The sequence below is a fragment of the Bombus impatiens genome, unplaced genomic scaffold, assembly GCF_000188095.3.
Source record: "Bombus impatiens unplaced genomic scaffold, BIMP_2.2 scf_0478, whole genome shotgun sequence".
Lineage (NCBI taxonomy): Eukaryota > Metazoa > Arthropoda > Insecta > Hymenoptera > Apidae > Bombus > Bombus impatiens.
This window is the reverse complement of record NT_176897.1, coordinates 1,201,313-1,222,970: the sequence shown is the minus strand read 5'-3', so window position 1 is coordinate 1,222,970 and position 21,658 is coordinate 1,201,313. Positions and strand designations below refer to the sequence as shown.

Here is a 21,658-nt window from a genome sequence, read left to right as displayed (position 1 = left end):
TACCTCGCTGTTAAACGCGTCCTCGAAATACCGCTATGAAAGGTAGTTTATAAAACATACACGCAACCCACATACACGCAACACCACACTACACGACACACTAGCGTTTCACATTGGCCGGTATTCAGACACGAAGATACAAAAATCATAACGATCACGTCAATTTGTTCTTTCGTTCATATCTCTCACTCTCTCTCTCTCTCACACACACACACTCTCTCTCTCTTTCTCTCTCTCTCTCTCTCTATTCTTTTTTCGGCTCGTTGTTTTAATTTTTCGACCAAACTTTTCCCACGAGATACTACGTCGAACGGAGGGGACCGCCTCGAGGAAGTAAATCCGGCTAGCACGCACGATGAACGTAACTCTAAAGCTCCCCGTATGCTCATTGCCTGGTTGCATCCGCACGTAATCACCGCACGTTGATGTATTTTTTTATTCTCGCATGCGTGCACCGTTGCTTGGACTCGAAGCATCGATTTCTCTCGATCGTCGTTCTTCGCTAGTTATCGTCCACCGAGATAAAAGCGAGACGATAAAATCGACGAAGGTAGTACGCGGACGATCGCGTCTAAAATCGATGTTCGACGTCGAACGGTGTCTCTGTTGTTTGCAAAGATTGCGTGTTATGGGCCAACGACGGATATCACTGTCACGATCGCCGCTTCGTCGAGATACGATCGTGAACGACAGTACCGAACGAACGTCGGTACGTTCCGAGTTTCGATACGCGTCGGTGGAGTCACGAAACGGTAAAACGAAATAAAACTCGTACTCGTTCGTGAAACTCCGTTGGCGATGGAACGCGACGTAACGTTCGGTGCTTCGACATGGAACGGTCGATTTCAAAGTATAACGAGAAGAACGGAAGGCTCGACGACTGTCACCGATTTCCGCCACACGCATGCCGTTTTACCACCACCGGGAACGACCAGCTACGGGTTCTACGCACACCCATCGCACACACAGTTACACACACGTACACCAAATGGGTCGTTTCGGGTGCGCCGATGAAGCGCGCGGGAACGATCGGTTACTTGGAAAGATCGCTCTGTCGAAGATTGGTTAGACTTGCTCGAATACTTTGGGGAGGCGAAAATAAGAGGATAGGTCGGTCGAACGGTTGTTCGATCGAAGGAGGGAGCCGCCGGTTCCCGTTTATCGCAAAGGGATTACTTCGATCTTCCGAAAATTGCTTGCCGCGCGAGCCACGGTCGCGAGTATCGAAATTTCCTCGCGTTTCTCTCCTCTTTATCGCTAGAAGCTGTCGCGCCGATATATCCGTGATACGAGAGCGCGGTAAAAAGTGGCAGAAATGTAGAAAAGAGTCGATGGTGATATCGAAGTAACCCCGTTGCCTGCCAACTTCGAACCTCGACGAACGAATCGAGCAAACTTTCTTTCTTTCGAGGTTTCAATTTCTCTCTCTGTTCTTTCTCTTTCTTGTTCTTTTTCTTTTCGTACGACTGCTTACGAGCGAGAAACGGATGGGAAGCATCTCGCGCGGAGAAAGAGAATTTGCTCGAGTCGTCGAACGACGAAGGAAAACGGAAGAGTAAAACGGCTGGGGGTTTGATACGAGGTAAACGACGAGAGTAAGGAAAATCGAACGATACGAGTAGAAAATGTACGCGAATTATTGGCAAACACGTCGTGACTGTGTGTAGCCCGTCTGGAAAGTTGACGAGAAGTCGCGTGAAATCGAGTTTAACGAACGGGAGACTCGCGACGTAGAAAAGAATCGTAGCGGGGAAATAAAGAAAAAAAAAAAAAAGAAAAAAAAGACGGGCAACGATACAAAATCTAGGCTTGTGTTACGTCTGTGTGTTGGGTGTATTTTATAGTATCACGAGGCGCCGCCAAAACTTGTGGACGCCTTGACCATCGTGAACTTCGCCGTCACATTCCTTTTCCTCATTGAGTGCATCCTCAAACTCGTCGCCTTCGGATACAAGGTATAGAAAAATCCTCTTAATCACTAACTCCACCAATTTCAATCACACGCAACTATATTTCTATAGCCTATACAGCGTTACCACATTCTTTTTTTTTTTTTTTTTTTTTTTTTTTACGTAAATCTCTTCTTCGAATCTGTTCGCTGTACCGAACTTGGTACCAGCCTGCGCGTTATCGACATCGCGCGAGGGAAATTCAAACGCGGTAACTGGCGAGAGGATTAAGCGTTCGCGTGGCCGCGATTTGGAGATCGAACGATCGTCGTCGATCGAGAAACGTACGTAAAACGAAATGTACGACTAGCGCCAGAAAAGAGGAATATATCGTGCGTGTATCGTATCGAGGAGCGATCGAAACGTTGAAATTCAAGCGAGAGGACCGTGTGGCTTTCTCGAGTCGGTCTGTCCGCGTAATTCGAACGACGCGGTGACAAGTAGACAGTTTTGTGAACGTAAGATCCCCCCTGTTGTTTGATCTGTTTCAGAGTTACGATGCAAGTGCGATCGAAACGTGTACCGATTAACTTCGAGCGGTACTCGTAAAAATGGGGGGAACGAGTATTAATAATTGGTCTCCCACTGTGGTGAAATACTGCGAAATGCTCGTAGAAAAAAACCTTATCCGTGTGCGTAGCGGTCGATACTGCCGCGGCGAAGAAGCGACCGACCGAGATAAAACTAAAGTATTTACCTCGTCAGCGAATGACCAGTAGAATGTTTTTCGTTGGTTTTTATCGACCATACTCGACTGTACGCTTGCCGTAAAGTTTAGTCGCTTTGTAATTTCTCCCACCTTCCTGCTGTTTTTACGCGTACTGTTCGCAAACGGTCGTGAAATGAAACAAAGTTCGTCGGTATACCTTTGAATCGCCCTGTATTTAGAAGTAAAAGCTAGAGGTAAACTGTAACTGGCGATAGTACCGAGAAGCTGCGATAGAGTTGAGATTGTTACGCTGATTAATCTCTACTACTGGCTTGCGTATATTTTTCTACCATTAGACCAAAGTGACCTCTTTCCTGGCCCCCGGGAAAAGGTGGAAAATGTAGAGCTTCTCGCGATAGAACCGCGTCTCTATCTCTCTCTAGTTTGCTTGCTATTATACCTATTACGGCATGCTCCCGTAGTAGATACATCTTTAGAAGAGATCCCGTCACTTATAGTTCAGCCGATCATCGATCACCGAACCGTGCGACTCGGCTATCTCGTAATCGCCTAAAGACCCTCTCAGCCAAGTCTCTTCATCTTGTCACACAACACTGTAACTACGAGCGAGAAGAAATTGGAGAGATATCGTTAGATTATTTCTTTTCGATGTTTTATCTCTTAGCCGACGACGCGTTGTAGCCAACCGTACGACTCTCTATCGCGTCTATCTACCGACGAACGATACTTTTTTGTTTTACGTACACGACGTTACTACGGTATCGGGTTACATCGACCGCTTTCGTCGACTACGTGCATACGACAGACCACTTTTTTTTTCCCTATTTCTTTGACCGACGTATCGTTCCAAAGCACAGCTCTGTGTATTTACCTCTGAAACCGACATTCACACCCGTGAAAATGTGCGTAGCGATGCACACGTGCGCATACACGAGTACACACACACACAGCTACACACAGAAGCACACTAGAATACACTAGGAGACACGAAGGACGAACGAATGGAAAGGTCGGTCCCGTTGTCGCGGGTCCGAGCTTCCTTCTTTTTCTTTTTCCAACCGAGTTTTGGTAGTTTTTTTAGCGCTAGTTTCGCGAACCATTTACACACTCGCAAACCGTCTCCGAGTTTCTTCCAACGTTCTACTCGTTGGAAATCCGATTACCGGTTCTCACGGTAGACGAAGACGCGGACGAACGAAGATCGTTTGACGAGCGAAAATGGGTAAATACGTTGGAAGAAGCTTGGACGCGAAAGGATAGGCAAGATCGATAGCGCGATGGTTTCTAATCGATTTCTTCTTTGATCCCCCGCGAACAGAATTTCTTCAAGGATGCCTGGAACATGTTCGACTTCGTCACAGTGATCGGCAGCATTGTGGACGCCCTCGTGATCGAGTTCGGGGTACGTAGAGCTTCGGCAAGAATGGCCGTTTAAAGTCGCTGAGTCGAGTAAATGTTCGGAGTGAAGTAGTTTTACGAAAGGAGAAGTAGAATGTCCAGGCGTTTGATTTACCTAACGAGAAACCCGATTATACGGAACCTTTCGTTCCCGTCCTCTTAACTGTGTTCTCGATCCCCAATGTTTGCTTGACTGTACATTATCGAGTGTTGTCTTTCCTTTAACCCTTTTGCTGCTTCTTTAGTTTCAGCAAAGTGTACAAATATAATAACACGTTAGCAGGTAAAATCAACGATTTTATTCGAGCCCCTACAATCTCATGTATCTGCGTAGCTCTATGCTGCATTCATACGCTACACATCCACACTGTACATTGTCACACCTGTACGTTATCACACCTGTACGTTATACGATTACCAGGATTACACACGTATACGCAGTATACATGTACGTTACGATGTCAGAGTGACCTTTCGAAGGGAGGAAACGCTTTCGAAGATAAATTATTTGCAACGACGGTCGACGGTCGAAAGAGAAGAAAAGGAAAGAAGAGAAGGGAGAAGATGTTGTTTTTTGAGAAAGCTTCGCCAGCGTTTTCCTTCGAAAGATTCGTTCTTGTTCACTGCGTATAGTAAAGACGACGTTCTTTCGAACGATCAACGTAAATACAGCACTATCCATCAAGTATTTCTTTACTCCTCTGTAGTAGAAGTGTATTTACTAAGACCCGAAGTAACATCGTGCTATACTTCCACATGCCGTAATTATAATCCAGTAAAAGCGTCAGACACATAGTTGAGCGTCGATGCCACATCGAGGCTGTCGAGTCGAGATCTCCCTTAAATGCTTGCACTCCCAGTAGGTTTGCTGAATCGACAACGATTAACGTGATATTTTGGCTGAAACTTACTTTTAGATATCGAGGTAAGCCAAAGCCATACATACCTTTTCCACCAAGCTTCGCGTAAACGACATTTGTTACAAGCGTCAGTCTCAGTGGCCGCCAGACTAAGCTTCGTTTATATCTATATGTATATATATATTTATACATATATACATATGCATACATACAAACATACGTACATACATACATACGTACATACATACAAACATGCATACATACATACATACAAACATGCATACATACATACGTACATACATACATACGTACATACATACATGTAAATCTCCGCTAGTTTGTTCTATATTCGCATATTAAGAGATCAGTGTGCATACCGTCCGGTCGATCCAATAATCTTGCAATATCGTGTATTTTTGTACTAGGAGCGGTTTTCGAGTATGCCCAGTGGCGGCCAACTAGGCGAAAAAAAGGTATAACTTTCGTCACATTTGCACCCACAGACGTAAGTTGTCGCCGGTTATACGTTTAAGAAACTTCGTTCGATCGATGTATCGAAGACGGAATACGTAATTACACGTACGAACGATTCTTTGTTATCCCGAAGAACGAACGATCACGGTTGCTCGTTCGTTGCACGTGTAAATTATATGATACAACGAACGATAGAACGCATAAACATTCTCGAGATTCTTCTTACTACTGCACACGACATATACTCAACGCGAGTACACAGGGCAGCAGCACACGAGAACAAACCAACCTCGAATGGCATATGGATGCGGTATTAACGCGCGAATCGAATCTTTCACCTTGCTTCACCGTGCAGTCGTCGCTCGATAACAGAGGCTTGACTGCGGCAAATGGGTTTAACGAACGACCTACCGAACACTCTCGTACACCAATCCGCGTGATTCTAACGCTTTAACGAAAGCACGTCTCGCGTTAAAATCACGTTCCGATAAATAAATATTTCGATACCCGGAAGGTACGTCGGAACGAAAGCGCCGTAAGATCCCGCAGATTCCTTCGTAGCTTCGTTCGCGCATCGAAACGGTGTCGAAGGCGGCGTCTAACTGCGTTTAAACGCGTTTGAACGGGTTTGAAGCAGGCCAACGACACTGTGCACGTTGCACGCGCGAAGCCTTCCTCTTATCGCGATAAGGAGCCGGCATCTTTGGGGATTAAGTGCAATTTCCTGTGTCCTCCGCAGGAGAACTTCATCAACGTCGGCTTCCTGAGACTGTTTCGCGCCGCCAGGCTGATCAAACTACTCAGACAGGGCTACACGATACGAATTTTACTCTGGACCTTTGTACAATCCTTCAAAGTAAGTGGACGTCGAATGTTTTTATTCGATCGAATCGATTTAATTCTAAACTTATTGCAGGCTCTGCCTTACGTTTGTCTTCTCATAGCGATGTTGTTTTTCATCTACGCGATCATCGGTATGCAGGTACGTACGTTCCCGTCGGAGAAATTACTTCGACGTTCGTTACACGCTCGTCAGCAGTTTTCTAATTTCGTCTTTGATATCACGGACACGACCGTCGAGTCGTACCGAGAGTTTCCAATGCGCGACGATTCGAAAAGTCGACATCGGAGACGGCTCGGTCGGGAACAGGGCGAGTCATGCTATTTACAGGAACAGAATGTTAAACGATACTCGGTCGTGAGTGGGACCATTAGTGACCATGAAATTCCGTTGTCAGGTCTTTGGAAATATATCGAACGATCCAGGAACAGCGATCGATGATCACAACAACTTTCAGTCCTTCTTCGCTGGTCTTATGTTGCTTTTTCGGTGAGTCGAGCAGCTAAACGGAGCAAGTTCCAAGTTGGGTTAAAGTGAACTTTTGTCCACGAGAAAGCTACCGATCAGTCACGCGTTTATCTGGTTTGCCACGTGAAAGAATTCCGCGTTTCTGCGAAAGAGCAGCGTGTAAAACGTACAGAGTCCGTGAGACAAACGGAAACAGCCAAAAAACACGAACGATCGGTAGCGACTGACCATTATGGTAGAGTACTGGGCTGTTGGCATGAGGTTTAACAAAAGTAAGCTGCTCGACGTGTCAATCTCTGTTGTAATCGAACCCTGCAATTAGATCTCCCCTAGACAGTTGTTCCATAGAGATGCTTGCCCTAGTTTATTCAAGTTGATCAAGTTATAGCGATGTTTGAGAGAGAGAGAGAGAGAGAGAGAGAGAGAGAGAGGGGAATCTCTGCAAAATTGAATTTTATAAAAAAATTGGTGAATGAAATTCTCTCTCTCACACACACACACACATACACACACACACACTCTCTCTCTCTCTCTTTCTCGAGGGAATCGCGGTGTCAAGACGAAGAAGAGAGTTAAAAAGACCGTAGATCGTAATTAATGTGGTGGATGCGTATTGTTAGAGAGTAGATCGACGCTATCGCTGTGTACACTGGTTAATCGTAACGTGAAATCGTCGTAGAAACTAGAGAACGTGTACGATCACTTGGTCACTCGGCGAGTGTCGAACGACGAACGTGTCAATTTCGCGGTGCGTTAAAGTTAAATCGAATCGAATCGATCGGAAGGAAAAACGTTGCTAATACCGTGCTGGCCCTTTGGCCACGGTCTTTTTCTTTCTGTCGGACTCAGGTATTCGGTAACATCGCGCTGGATGCTGATAGTTCTATTACCAAGCACAACAATTTCCAAAGCTTCATTCAAGGTCTGATGTTGCTTTTTCGGTAAGTAACACGTCACAAACTACGATTAAAGAAATACAAAAATGAAACCAGCTACTTACGTTTCGTTCCCTTTGTATTTATTTTTCTTTTCTGTCGTTTTATATTTTCGTCGGTGTTTCGTTTGTTTGCGAAAAGAGCACTGCGCTGAAACTTAAACACACGCAAATTTCAAAGTCAGAGGAACTTGAATTCTCGAGGAACTTAATTCTCGTTGGACGATGTTTCGGAGAATAAGAAAGAAAGAAAGATATGCGTATAAGGATCGAGGTGATTACTTTTACGTTCTATCGGTTCAATTAACTAACACACTAAACACGAACAGGCTGAACTACGCCTATTTCGTACAACTTCAAACTGACACTGTAGTAGAGCAGTCGAGTAGAGAATTGAGTTACTAAAACCAGTATTCGCTTTTGGTGTTGCATCTAATTACGAGGAAACCAGAGTTCTATGCATGAACCGTCTTCTCAGTGATATATTCGATAGATTCGATATATGACGTATCGAAACACTCGTGTCACTCGAGTCTAACGTTAAACGTTTGTAGTTTGATACCGATAAAGTGGAAATATTTACAAAAGTTCCCGTTGACGACGTATCGTATGCTTCGAGTTGAGTAATTTGCATGCAAGTTCCGATCGACGAATTCTGAAATTCCATTATCGGCTTCCATTTAACGGCGATCTCCCAACGAGAAAGACATAGAAACGGAAGCAAGACGAATTTCACGAGTCGTTGATTACAGCACATATGTCTATCAACTTTCGATGGCTATAGCTTTCAAATTGTAGTAGAGGTTCGACGAAGAGACGCCGTCGTCTTCGAATTTCCGATTTTGACGAAAGTTTGTCGATGTAACCTCGTAAAAATTCCAAGCTTTCGAAACGTTTCGCCCCATCGTGTACGAATCTCATCGTTCGCGATATTTATCGCGAGTATTGCCAGCAATTATCGTTGAAAATTGTACGCGTGCCAAAAGTTTCGTAAAAGTCGGACATTCGAAGATAGGAATCTCTCGTTAAAAACGATTTATCCGCGAGAAGCGATTGAAACGTGAATTATTATCAGGTGTGCGACTGGCGAGGCATGGCCGAATATCATGCTGTCCTGCGTGAAAGGTCGTCCGTGCGACGTGAAGGCCGGAAAGCAAGAACCTGGTGGCTGTGGCTCGAACATCGCGTACGCCTACTTCGTCTCGTTCATCTTCTTCTGTTCGTTCCTAATGCTGAATCTCTTCGTTGCCGTCATTATGGATAATTTCGATTATTTAACGAGAGACTCGTCGATCCTGGGCGCTCATCACTTGGACGAGTTCGTTCGGATCTGGGCCGAATACGATCCAAACGCAACGGGCAAGATTCATTACACCGAGATGTACGACATGCTGAAGAACATGGATCCACCGTTGGGGTTTGGTAACAAATGTCCAAACAGGCTTGCCTATAAGAAGCTCATCAGGATGAACATGCCGGTGGACGTCGACTTGAAGGTGAACTTCACTACCACTCTGTTCGCCTTGATTCGCGAGAATCTCAATATCAAAGTGAGAAGGGGTGAGTGTTATCATCGTTGATAAGCGTTAATAAGCCTTATTAACGTCGGTGTCGCGTTGGGTGATCGAGCGATTCGCAAAATTGAAATTTCGTCATGTCGATCGTTGATTCGTATTGCGAATTTTAGCAAACCGTCGCAATCGCTTTTGTATCACCGAACGATACCGATCTAGGCTCGATCCGTACGTTGGAACGTTGCTTCACGATTCGTATTCGCTTTTAGCTTCCGAAAGGAACCAAGCGAACGAAGAACTGAGAGACACGATCAGAAGCATTTGGCCTCTGCAGGCAAAAAAGATGTTGGACCTTTTGATACCTAGGAACGAAGGTGAGAATTTTATGGAACTTGGAACGGTATCGCTGTTCGAGACACTCTACAAACGAGCGTCTTAATTTTGTTGATTTTAGAATTAGGCAAAGATAAGATGACCGTTGGTAAGATATACGTCTGCCTTCTGATACTCGAAAGTTGGAGGACGACCAGGTTTGGTCAGATAGAATCAACCGGACAGGTGAGTTTATCGTTGGTTACGGTTCGAGTGTAACTCGTACGAAAATGAAAGTCCCTAGCGATATTTCCCTGTTCAAACAAGGAACCTCTGTGTTGCACTTCCACGTGGTTTGTTCGTCGCCTTGCTGATCCTCGTTAGATCGTCGATTTGCACTGTTTCCCAATGAAAGTGGTTAACTTGGTTAGAACGAAGCGAGTCGACCAGGCGAACCTCGTAGGAATGCAGTCGAGGATTGAGTTCGAATGGATGTTTGTCGTTGGCTTCTTCGTGGTAGGATTTCACATGGACGGTGTGAAAATCACGTTTCGAATAGACGATTTCCAAGATTCCAAGTAGCTTCTTGATTGCCCACGAAAGCTTAGCATCGCAGAGACTCGAAAATTCGCCGAAACGAACGGATAAGACGAACGGAACTACCTCGAGGACGATTTTCATTGGAAATATCAAGATGCCTTTGGAAATACGGACGCGATTCTAAGCTTTCTTCCCGTTTCCCAACATTCTCACGCTATATTAATGTGTGCTCAGTAGTGCTGAGAATTTCTCAAACATTCTAACGAGTAAAGAATATTCGAAATTTGTTTGCCGAACTCTTTATCCCAGCGTAGCCGTGCTGCGACGAATAAAACGAACGAGATGTCGATAAACGGAAGCGTGGTTGTTCGGATAATTTCGAACGGTCTCGCTGGGATAACGAATCGGCATGATTTATCGTTAGTCGAATATTACGAACAAGGAAGACGTTCAATTTCTGTCTGTTAAGTTGAATTAGCCGAGTCGATATGTGTAGAAGCAGTTCGATGTGTCACCCTTCCTGAACGTCACGATTCAAATTTCATGCAAATGACTAAACGTAGATTATCTAGAGTCGATACGTCGATCGCTACTACGCGTTAATTATCGGGAAGATCGATAAATTCGACGGCCGTAACGATACGACGACGATCCGAAATTTATTTCGGTCGATGCTACGTAGCGTACGGCGTATCGACGCAAATACGGATTACACATAGAAAATTAGGACGATATAAGTCTTGAATGAGTTACGATTAGAATATTAGAAAAGAATCTGTGTGTTGAATTTATACGTGTTTCCATTGAAAAGTCATAGAAAGAGAGTACGACAACGAGGTTTGAACCTTCGAATTATCGATAAATAGAATTACGTTGTTGTTCTTATTGTTATCGTTACTATTATCTTTATTATTATTACTGTTATGGTTATGATTATGATTATGATTATCGTTATTATTGTGACATTAGCGTAGGAGTAATTTATGAAAACTGGATATTAATCACAGATACTGTATTATGTTTATGTAGTTATTATATACCCAGACAAGAGGATGTTCACGCAGCTATCAATCATCTCTTTGTGTCTTTTCTCTTTGTTTTCCAGAACGATAACGATCTTATCGATAACGATAATGCCGGGCAAAGTCCTGCAGCCCAGGCGGTAGTACTTACTTTTTCTCTTACTTATCTTATCATCTTAATACGGTCTTTCCGTTTTATTTTTTCTTTGTACAGAGTTACATTACGTTTCACCAATACGATCGTTCACGTGTTTCGTCGTTCGCTGCAAGGTGGATCGTCGAAACGTTTTAACGAAAATTTCAAACAGATACGTTTTAATCGACACAGTGCATACAGAAGCGAAGTAACGGCGAAAACTTTGCAGCGAATGATCTACCTTTCTTGTACATAATAACATTAATGATACGTTCCTTTTATATTTCAATCGCTATCTCCTGCAGAGACACAGTAGCCTATCGTGTACCGTATCCTTTGTACATATTACAAAGTATACTCGATCGATCGATTTCGATCGTTGATAAAAGTATAATTCTTCTTTTTCTTCTTTTCGTTTTTCTTTTTCCTTCGTTTACGAATCGGCGGTTGTATCTCTGCCCTTTTTCTTAATCTTGTACGTTTCTTTCTATGTATCGACACAGATCCACGATACAGACGCGTGCACACACTATGACATCTATCACACGTGTACATTTTCGTTAGAGTTACTTTCCTTTCACATCGTAGACCTTTGTTCTTTCCTTAACTGTTCAACTGTCACTGAATCACAGATCGATAGAGGATAACGCAACGGCAATTGATGCGAATACCGTATAATCGCCGCCGCCCACGCTGTCGGCAATTCGAACTTTGCGAAAAGAAAAAGCAGAAAAATGAAAAGGATGAAATCAACGGCAGTTGCGTTCTATATAGAATCACAATCACACGAGCGAACTTTTCTTCTTTCTTAGGCACTTAATATATTAGTGGAAGTAATTACTAGAGCATCTGTCGAGTTTACACTATATAGAACTTTTAGATATTTTAGTCTTTCCTTTTCAAAGAATTTCCTTTCTTTAATGGCACGTTTCCTCTTCAAACAATAAGCAACTAGTCTAGGATAATATTTGAATCTAGTTAAATTCGTTCGATTCTATGCATCGTCAACTTCTAATCGACGTTTCGTCTCTGCCTCTTCTTTCCGCTTTCGACGAAAGAAGATTTTTACTTTTAACGAAAAAACCGTACTACCAAAGGTACTCGCGACGATGCATAGAATTGCGACGTTTTGAGTTTTCTAGTGGTGGTGTCGATGTCACGTGGGCGATCGTTCGCACGTTGTTCCCACGTGAATCGGCTCTTTGCCCCGAGAACACGATATAGCTGTGTGTAAGTAAATTACCTAGTACGTGGAACCTCCTATAGAAAAATACCGGAGACACTGGATCCTCGAACATAGCTCGCCTTTTGCCTCGAGTATCATTCCATTAATTAGGTCGCAATTAGTGATCACCAATTTCCGATTTCATCTCTTAGAGCGATAGTTCTCCAAGCCCAAATGTATTTGATAGTTGGTGTCCGACATAGTCGATCTTAGATCAAGCATTAAAAGTTGTTTCTTTTGGAATTTTTTCGAAACGATGTATATCCTTGTTACGAAACTTTGCTACAGCTCTGATTGTACCTTTTCTTCTTACTTCTTTTCCTTTCTATTCTCTCGTTATCGCCGCCCCCTACAGCAGCTCTTAGACAAAATATCGAGGAATTCACTCTCGATTCGAACCAGATTCTCCGGGACCGTGTTCCGGAGAGAACGAACGATCGAATCGAGGTGCGTTCGTCGAGTTAGATTTTCTCGTTATATGTATCGAACTGTATATTATTTTCTTTCTTATCTACCTGTTACTCTCTCTAACGACGTAGCGTAGTGATTACTCTTAGAGAATCTACAATTTCCTTAGACTCGTTGCCTTGCTGATTCTCTTCCGATGGCTTACCTTCTCACACGGTTTTACAACAAGGACACACTATTCAGCATCCCGTTACTCGGTTACACGCATACAACACGACTACGACTACCACATACTCTTTTTTAACTAGCTAGATCTCAAGTTTTTCTACGGAAGATTCGGTGACGGCCTGTTTTTTTTTTTGTTTCTCTCGAAACGAACGATGCTGTGAACAACCAAATGTTTTTTTTTCGCGATGCAACCACGATCGTTCGCCGGACCACGTAAGAACGTATCGTACGAGGTACGACGGTTCGAAGTACGGCGAATATTCGCGTTGCTTCTCGATCATCGAGGGGAAAAGGGCCTCCGCGAGGATGCGCTTTTCGTCGTATTTAAAGTATCTAAATATTTGTAGACCAAGTATTTGAGCAGTTAAAAATTCTGTCCTATCGTATTCGGAGTATTTGAACGAAGATAATCGACGGTAGATGAAACCTAGCCAAATATGGCGTACGTAGGCATGTTGGTAATTCGAGTGAAATGTACACCCGCGTCCAGTTTATGTGTACGTATACGAATAAACGAATAGAGTTAGTCTAGTACCCCCAAAGTAGTTCTGTTCGCTATGGTTGGCTTGTGTACTGTGTTTGTCCACGACCTGTTCGCATATGTATGTATCGATATGTCGAAGAAAATATTCGCCAATCGTGCATCTTCCTCTGCGACCAATTTACAAATTGATTTGCTCGAAGAATTACAGGGGACTAGGGAATATTGCGCGCGTCCATCCAATATCGAGGAATATGAACGATTCGCTTATTACGTTGCATGCCTACTAACGTTTGCATTTCTACAGTACCGTAACCGTGACGAGTAATTAAATGTCTTCGTTTGCATATAGTTCCTTACGCTCACTTGTAAACACTCGACAAGTAAATAAGAAAAATAATTGATATACGTACGTAAGAATCTAGCTTTTGAGAAACATATACAGGCTTTGCCAGAGTGATCCACCGTCACAGATTACAGTTACCACTTTTACTACAATTTCTTTCGATGCTCGACATTTTTTGCAATTCTCTGCACACGCATCTCAAAAAGCAAATAGAAAAAAAGTAAACGAAAAAAAAAAACAGAAACGTGTACTTTCTTGCCGTTGGAGGAAAAAATCTTTTTCTTAGCGACACTCTCAAGTGCACCATGTCACGTAATACTCTTTCTAGCATGGCCTCTGTTTTTTGGCGAAAATTTCTCTACTGCCGTTTCGTTGCTACAACTCGTGCTCTGTCTTAATCGTTCTTTTTTCCTTCTAACTCGAAAGCACGCAACAGAGAGATAAAACAAATAAAAAAAAAAAAAAAAGAAAAAAGGTAAAGCGAGGAGAACGAAAGAAAGCCTGTATGTGCCTGTACATACTGTACGATATTACGAGTTGGCTCGAAGATCGAAACGTCTGTAAACGACGATCGATAAAACGACAAAGTAAAAATATAAAAACATATACATAAAAGAAATATCGATCAACTCTGATAGTCGGTGTGGTTTCGCACGTTCGACTTTAGCAATCGGCCTTATTCAACTGCATACTGGACGTGACGGCGGTAAATCATACCGGAAATAATCACGCAGCCGGAAGTAGGGCGAACAGCCTCGAACACGTGGTACGGCCGACGCCGGAAACGAAGCTCGATCAACGCAAGGAGCACATGGAGGAAGACGACGAGCACGGTAGACGTCAACGTAGCATCAGGTACTTGGTCTCCGTTTTAATCCGAATCGGGTATCGACTTCGTTTTGCGACAGACCGTATTTCTCCATTGAACGCTCCATAAGAACGAGAACTTGTGACAACTTAAAATGCCAGTACAGAGAAACTACGGATACGTTGGAAATAACAAGGGGGAAATTCGATTTGTGTCAAAACGAAGAACGAAACAGAAAGGAGTATTTGTAATCGCGACGACGATTTTCTTGTTCTCTTTCGGTTTGATTTCAGAAATAAAAAGGTGAACTGGAAGATGTCCCACCAGTACGATATACTAGGCAGCAGCGGAGAGAGTAGCCAGGGAGGGGGTGGGTCTGGGGTTGTACCCGTAGTTATTGACGAGGATCGCGCCCCCGAGCTAGAGCCATTGCTGGCTGAGGTGCCCTCCCAGCAGGATCAAAACTACTACTACCACCATCACCATCACGACCAATACTACGATACCGACAATGATCTATACTATGACCATCACCACCACCACCACCACCATCACCATCACCATCATCATCATGCTCACCGACCACCCTCGTACTATCAACACCAGAATACCTACGCACCTCGCTCCTCGATCCGTTATCACAAGGTCTCTCGGCTCGATTCAATTAAAATCCTCCTCGATTTCGAATGAATCTCGATTCCCACGAAATCCGCCTCGATCGGTTGCGATACAGAACGAATCGACTTAGCTCGTTGGGTTTATCACGCTCGCGAGCTAAGGGATTTCCACTTGCTGTGCGCTTGGTTCTACTTCGCCTCGGGACACGTGTCTAGATCGCGGTAGATCGAGGATACTTCGCTTCGATCGGGATGTACAGATATTTTCACGTTGTTGCGATTTCTAGATCGAACCGACCGATTGTACATAGATCTCGGTGTGTGACGTTACGCTTTATTAGACTTAGATCGATTATCGTTAGAGCGGGATATATCGTTTGTTTCGTGGAATTAGTTTGAACGATGTGGTAGTAAGCCGCGAGTGATCTCTTGTTTACCGAAGATTAGACGAAGAAGCAGCTCCCTTAGTCTAGTTCGTGAATAACCAAAGAAATTCCTTATAGACGGACTCGAGGACACCCTTAGATCGGGATTAGATTTTAGACGACTAGATCGTATTGTAGTGGATAGACTGGCGTTCGCGAGGTTAGCGAAAACGTTGTTCGATTCGCGCACGGTTGTCCGAAACACGGCTGAGAAAGCACATGCCAGGCTATGTGACTCGGCAAAGATCAAGATCGATTTACGAATCGATGTTGAACGGCCTTCGCCTCGGCACACGCGTAAATACGAGGAACGAACGAAGCGAAATTCTTTAGCGAAAGTTCAACGCGAATGTTTAGAGAAACCCCACCCTTATCCCTAGCTGCTTTCAGCCTTGAGATTACACTCGAGAGTAACGAAGCACTCGTGTATTCGTCGACGATTGCCTCGTTCTCCGTGTGTCTCGTTGTTCGTTATAATTCCATGTATATCCGTGCGCCGGTAAGTAAGAAGCATCCGTGAGACGAGCGACGGCTCGTCGCAACGGTAGTGCAAACACGACTAACTGGTTTCTCTTCTTCTCTCACCTAAACCGCTCCGAACGAAACTAAATCAGCAAAGCATGTGCATGCCCGAAACTTTTATCTCGCATGCTTCTACACGCGCGTACATGTGCCTGTATATCGACTTCTCTGCTCCTCCTCGCTGACTGTTCTTCTCATGTTCGAAATCGTCGAGACAGTTTCTCGAGACAAAACCAGACAAACGAGAAGAAGACGAATCTCAGCGCGAATTTCCATCCGGTATCTCGATCGACGCGCGTCGCGTGTACACGCGCGGAGAATGGCTCGCGGATACTTTCGATTTACGCTCGTTGCTCGTTGCGTTGCTCTTTGGGAAAATCGCGCGGAGATTCGCGTTCCGGAGGCAAAAGGCGTCTCGATTCGGAGAAAGACGTTTTGTTCGAGTCGCGAATCGTTAGTAACGAAGGCAAAGAATCGGCGGCACCCCGACTCTCCTTAAACTCCTGATTTATTCCGTTTCTCGGGGCGGTCCTCTAATCGACGAGTCTGTTCGTTTAGATGGAGCTTCAGGACGTTGTAGTTAGCGACTCGCGTGCCGGTAGTCTCGAGAGTCTTACCCACGCCGGCAAAAGACTTCATCCACCCGTGCAACCTGTTAGACATCCATCGCGTTCACCCAGTTTAAGGTAATAACAAGACGCAAGTAACTATGAGATTAGTGGAAAGCATGGAATTCGTGTAAAATACGAACAAGTGTCCCGACGCTTATCGTCGACAGGAGGATGATACGCACGATGATGCGAATATGAAATTAATTCGTCATTTTTTCAGGAGACACTCGCCAGGTCGACCTGGATACGATCATCATGGTCATTATTACCACGAAGGACCAGGGTTTAGCGACACGGTTAGCAACGTCGTCGAGATTCAGAGACACACGCATCATCCCCATCCGACACAGTACAATCATCGGCACAGGATCCGAGGTACAAGACAGCAATGATAATTTCGTCGAAGAAAACACGGTGCAACGATAAGTCCTTTTTACGAAATCCAACCTACGAATCTCTTTTGCGAACGTTTCTCGTACACGGATCGTATTTCAAAACGATCGTAAAAGTCTCGAACGAACTCGCTCCGGTCTCTGTTCGATGCTGGCACCGTAGGAACGGACGAGAGATTCGTAGTTACGATTTAGAAAAAATATGAATGTCGCTATAAATGGTTTACTCGCAAGAGGCAGAAGCTCTGTGTCACTCGATGTAATATGTTTCTTCGTTTTGTTCTGTTATGCGCCTACAAAGACTATTACGACCACTGCGACTATTACGACGATGGTAATTTCTTTCGCAACTCCGTTTCATTCCCTGTTCCAAAGCAATCTCATTATTATTATTATTATTATTATCATCATCATTATCGTCATCATCGTCATTATTATTATCATTGTTCTTATTATTACCATTATTACTATCGTTATTATCACCCTTATTATTATTATTATTATTATCATTATCGATATATCATCGGCATCGTTATCTTCATCGTCGTCATCGTTGTTACCGTTATATCATCATCGTCATTATCATCGTTACTTTCACCGATTATCGTTTGGCTTTCACGGTTGTACATTTTCCAGCCACATCGTTCACCGATACAACAAACAGATACAGATTAGTACGCAATCGACACAGTATCGCACAAAACAGACACTCGAATACGAACGATCGTACTTTTCCTCGTTGTGATTTCCAAAATCTCCTTTACGATCGGACACGTCGAGAACGTTTCGAAAATTGGAAACGCAAAAATTCCAAAGAAATCGGTTCTTCTCGACCGTTCTTCGTCGACTACTATCTAACACGTCATTCTGTCTTTCTTGTATTCGTTGATTACTTACTCGCGATTCCTTCTGATTCGTTCGAGACACCGCACTGCACGAAATGGATAACACAGGCTTTCGATATCGAGCACTCTTGCACACTGACGACACATGCACTCTGTTCCTCCCATCTAGAAACATCGTTGATTAGTAGACGCTCGTTGGTTGTTCGTACTTAGCTATATAGTATAACTGCACGCACCGCGGTCCCTAGAATCTTTGGTGGAGCTAGAGAGTTGAGCATGCGGCATGTTGTCCGACGTGGCACTCCGTTAACGAACAGCTAGACCGACTCCGACTCTAGTCGAATTCCACCGTTGCTATAAAACGACTCCGTATCTATAGTATCGATGCCGGTATCCTCCTAGACGCGCGAACAACGTTCGTTCCCTCGGCTACGACCATGTTCCCTCCGATAGTCCTCGAACAATCCCGTTTCATCGAATGATCTCCTAGGGCAGGTAGAAGATAGTGGTCGCGTAGAGAGACTGGGAACGCAAACGCTAACGACTATATTCGTCAGGTCCGTGGAGCGCTTCGACCAGTCCAGCGAGGACGCCGAGTCCCATTCACCACATCGATCGAGGCCGGCATTACGGGACGACAAGCTTGGAACAACGATCGAGAAGCCCGAGTCCGATCGGTGGTCGCCAACCTGCTCATTCCCACCAGCACTATCATCGGCATCATCCCCATCAGCACAGTTATCCGGTGTTAGTAACCAGACGGGGACAGGGTCGTCTACTGCCTCCAACGCCCAACAAACCTTCGACTCTGCAACTGAAACCGGCGAACATCAATTTCCCCAAGTTGAACGCTTCGCCGACTCACGGCTCGCACATGCACGTGACGCTCCCGGCTGGCATGCAGCATCCGCCACCAGGACAGCATTTGCCACCGATGCAACCGAGCCACTGTCCGTTGAGCTTCGAGCAGGCGGTGGCAATGGGCCGCGGCGGCCGTCTCTTGCCCAGTCCTGTACCAAACGGGTACAAGCCTCAGCCGCAGGCTAAGCAAAGGACACCCAGGTGAGCGTTCCTTCGATTTTCTTCGAGTCGTTCGAGTCGAGTACGCTAGACGTTGTACGAAACATCGAGTCGCGTTATCGCGCGACAGCTGTTCCCAGCGGCCCAATTCACGAATTCCATGCATCGATTCCATGAATCGAGTCGTGGAATAAAATATTTAAAGCAAAATGTAGCCATCGAGCGTAGAATTAAACAAGGAAATAAAACGTGAATTTTCGATAGCCAAACTGGGGACGCGATCGCGTTAAGACACCGCGATATGGAAGATCGCGTCGAGGACAAAAGATCGCAAGTTAACTATCGTCGGATCGTTACAGATCGAGACACTCTGACAGCGATGAAGACGACTGGTGCTAGCCAAAGTGGGACCCTGGACGGTGGTCCGGTGACGTGGACGCCCCCAGGCGTCTTAGGGTTTGCGCGTGAATCTTCCACGTCGGGAGGCGCATCGATTTAACCGCGAACGCGGAAGCGATGAAGATCGATCGATTAGCTTCGAGCTTGGCAACTACGTCAGAGTTAACGTCCGTTCGTCGAGTCGGACGAGGCAGGTGTACGAAACGAAGGCGAAGAAAGCGGAGGTGAAGGAAACGAAGCCACGTGTTACAGCAACGTCGCTACCAGTACGACCGAGCGGAAGAGACGGTACACCTTGAAATACAATGATCAGCTGGTTCGAAGGAAGACTCGACCGAACGGATCGAATCGTGTTTCTCGAACGGTGCGGAAACAGGACAGGCGAAGGATCTCAAAGGAAATGAAGCGACCGAAACGAAAGCAACATCGGATGATCGTTACAGGGATAACAAAGCAACGTACGTATAACACTAAAACGAGCAGTCGTCACGGTGGCCACCATCGAACAGTCTATGTGCCACGAATACGATGATCGTCGGTTTAACGCGCAAAACGATCAAAACTACACGAAAAATACAGAAAGAGAAAAAGGGAAAAAATATTCGCAATCTCCGCCTGTCGTGCAGTATTCTTAGGAAGAAGTTGAAGCGTCGTCGGAGTTACCATTCGTGGGAACTTTCTGAACTTTTCTTTCGTCTCGAACTCCGAGGCTTCCTTCGCTGTGCTTTTTAATCGACGGACCGAGCCGAGGAGGATCCACTTTTTATACCATGAATTATACGACGAGGGAAGCGCTCTTGTACGATTGAGCGCGTTCGCTTCGGATCCCTCTCCGCGCGAATCTACCAAATTCTTCACGGCTGTATCGAACAGTCGCGCCCTACGCGACGCCCTCTCACCGACTCGGATACAGCGAGTTTCCACGTGTCTCCCCACGTTTGGAGGAACTGATCGGCGATGCGAAGGCGCCTTCGCCAACGAAACATCTCCTCTTCTTGATTTTTCTATAAGCTGCGCCCAACTCGAGCGACTTGTCAGGGAGGTTCTCGATGCGAACCAACAGGCGGAATCGATCAACGGGAACGAATTTCGTCTGACGAGTAAAGCGTTTTCGTACGTGCAAAAAAATTAAACGAGATATAATCGTATAGGCGTAGGAAAAAGGCACCGTTCGATACGTTCGATGCGATATAGTCCACGAGGCACAAGTTCTTCTTCGCGAGTCACTGTTAACGCGCAGTTGGTTCGATTTCGCTCGGAATATCTCTCGTCGCAGTAGCGTTCGATTTGCCGAACGAGTAGGCAAACATCTCGATCGAACCTATCGAAATTTCTTACAGGTCCGTTCTATCGTTGATCAAGCCGCGGGCAAGAAAGAAAGAAGCGTATCGGAAAAGCGGATGAGAAATGCAACAAGAACCGTGGCTACGAACATCCGATATCTCGTACGTTTGCAAATTGGTAGCCGCGGTTCTTGCGCCGGTGCAACGTTCTCTCTTTAGTTTACTTTCGCGAAGATTTACGACCAGCCGACAGCGTTGCGTAAAAAACGAAGCACGATCACCCTATAAAAATGTATCGAACACGAGGAAAAAAAAAAAGATACCGTTGCTAAAATTATGCAAATAATCGGTTGCTGATAGAGGGGTAGCTGTTAAAAAAAAAGTAAAAAAAAAAAAGGAGGTACTCGAAGATATACATGCTAAACGATACATCGAACTAAATACGTAGGAATTTTTACTAAATCGTCAAGATCGTTTCGATTCTCTTCCATCGTAAGAAGCATTCGTGGCTCGCGACTGCTGGCTGCTTTGTCGCGATCGCGACCACCGATCCTCCGTTAAAACGCTTAAACGAAAGAAACACGCGGTGCGTACTGCGTTGAACGCATAAACGAACGAACGAACGAAGGACCGGCGAACGAGACTTTGCTCGCGAGAAGAAAACAAAAAGAAACGAACAACGTCGAAATGAACGATCGCGGTGTCGTTGTTCCGTATTCTCGTAGCTCGTGCCAATAAGAAGTCGACGGAAAGGAAAGGGAAAAATGGACCATTTATCACGATCGATCGTTGAAAGAAGAAACCACGGAAAGAAAATGAAAAAAATCTAGCGAAATAACGGAGCGGCGGAGAGCGCCATGTTCGCCTTCTTCTCGAAAAGGAGCAAGTGCAGAGGCGACAAAATTCACGAGCATATGTAAATTATCGCAT

General features: G+C 44.9%; 1 protein-coding gene across 23 annotated transcripts in view; it reads left to right on the top strand.

The window, feature by feature from the left end:
* The window catches only part of LOC100746463 (voltage-dependent calcium channel type A subunit alpha-1), a 57,984-nt gene extending 37,155 nt beyond the window's left edge, over positions 1–20,829 (top strand). For 6 of the 23 annotated variants that reach the window (XM_033321643.1, XM_033321642.1, XM_033321628.1 and 3 more), the window contains 16 exons: positions 1,845–1,955; positions 3,938–4,021; positions 6,091–6,207; positions 6,268–6,333; positions 7,510–7,601; positions 8,670–9,154; positions 9,378–9,482; positions 9,563–9,666; positions 11,066–11,122; positions 14,474–14,661; positions 14,908–15,259; positions 16,737–16,864; positions 17,010–17,164; positions 17,483–17,515; positions 18,584–19,088; positions 19,406–19,546. In XM_033321643.1, coding sequence (XP_033177534.1) covers positions 1,845–1,955; positions 3,938–4,021; positions 6,091–6,207; positions 6,268–6,333; positions 7,510–7,601; positions 8,670–9,154; positions 9,378–9,482; positions 9,563–9,666; positions 11,066–11,122; positions 14,474–14,661; positions 14,908–15,259; positions 16,737–16,864; positions 17,010–17,164; positions 17,483–17,515; positions 18,584–19,088; positions 19,406–19,445 — 2,622 coding nt within the window. In that variant the 3' untranslated portion in view covers positions 19,446–19,546. Of the gene's footprint in view, positions 1–1,844; positions 1,956–3,937; positions 4,022–5,302; positions 5,351–6,090; positions 6,208–6,267; positions 6,334–6,589; positions 6,682–7,509; positions 7,602–8,669; positions 9,155–9,377; positions 9,483–9,562; positions 9,667–11,065; positions 11,123–14,473; positions 14,662–14,907; positions 15,260–16,736; positions 16,865–17,009; positions 17,204–17,482; positions 17,516–18,583; positions 19,089–19,405 lie in introns of those variants that run through there. The other 17 variants (XM_033321639.1, XM_033321630.1, XM_033321640.1 and 14 more) reach the window with 15 other exon arrangements.
* Positions 20,830–21,658: the final 829 nt, after the last annotated feature.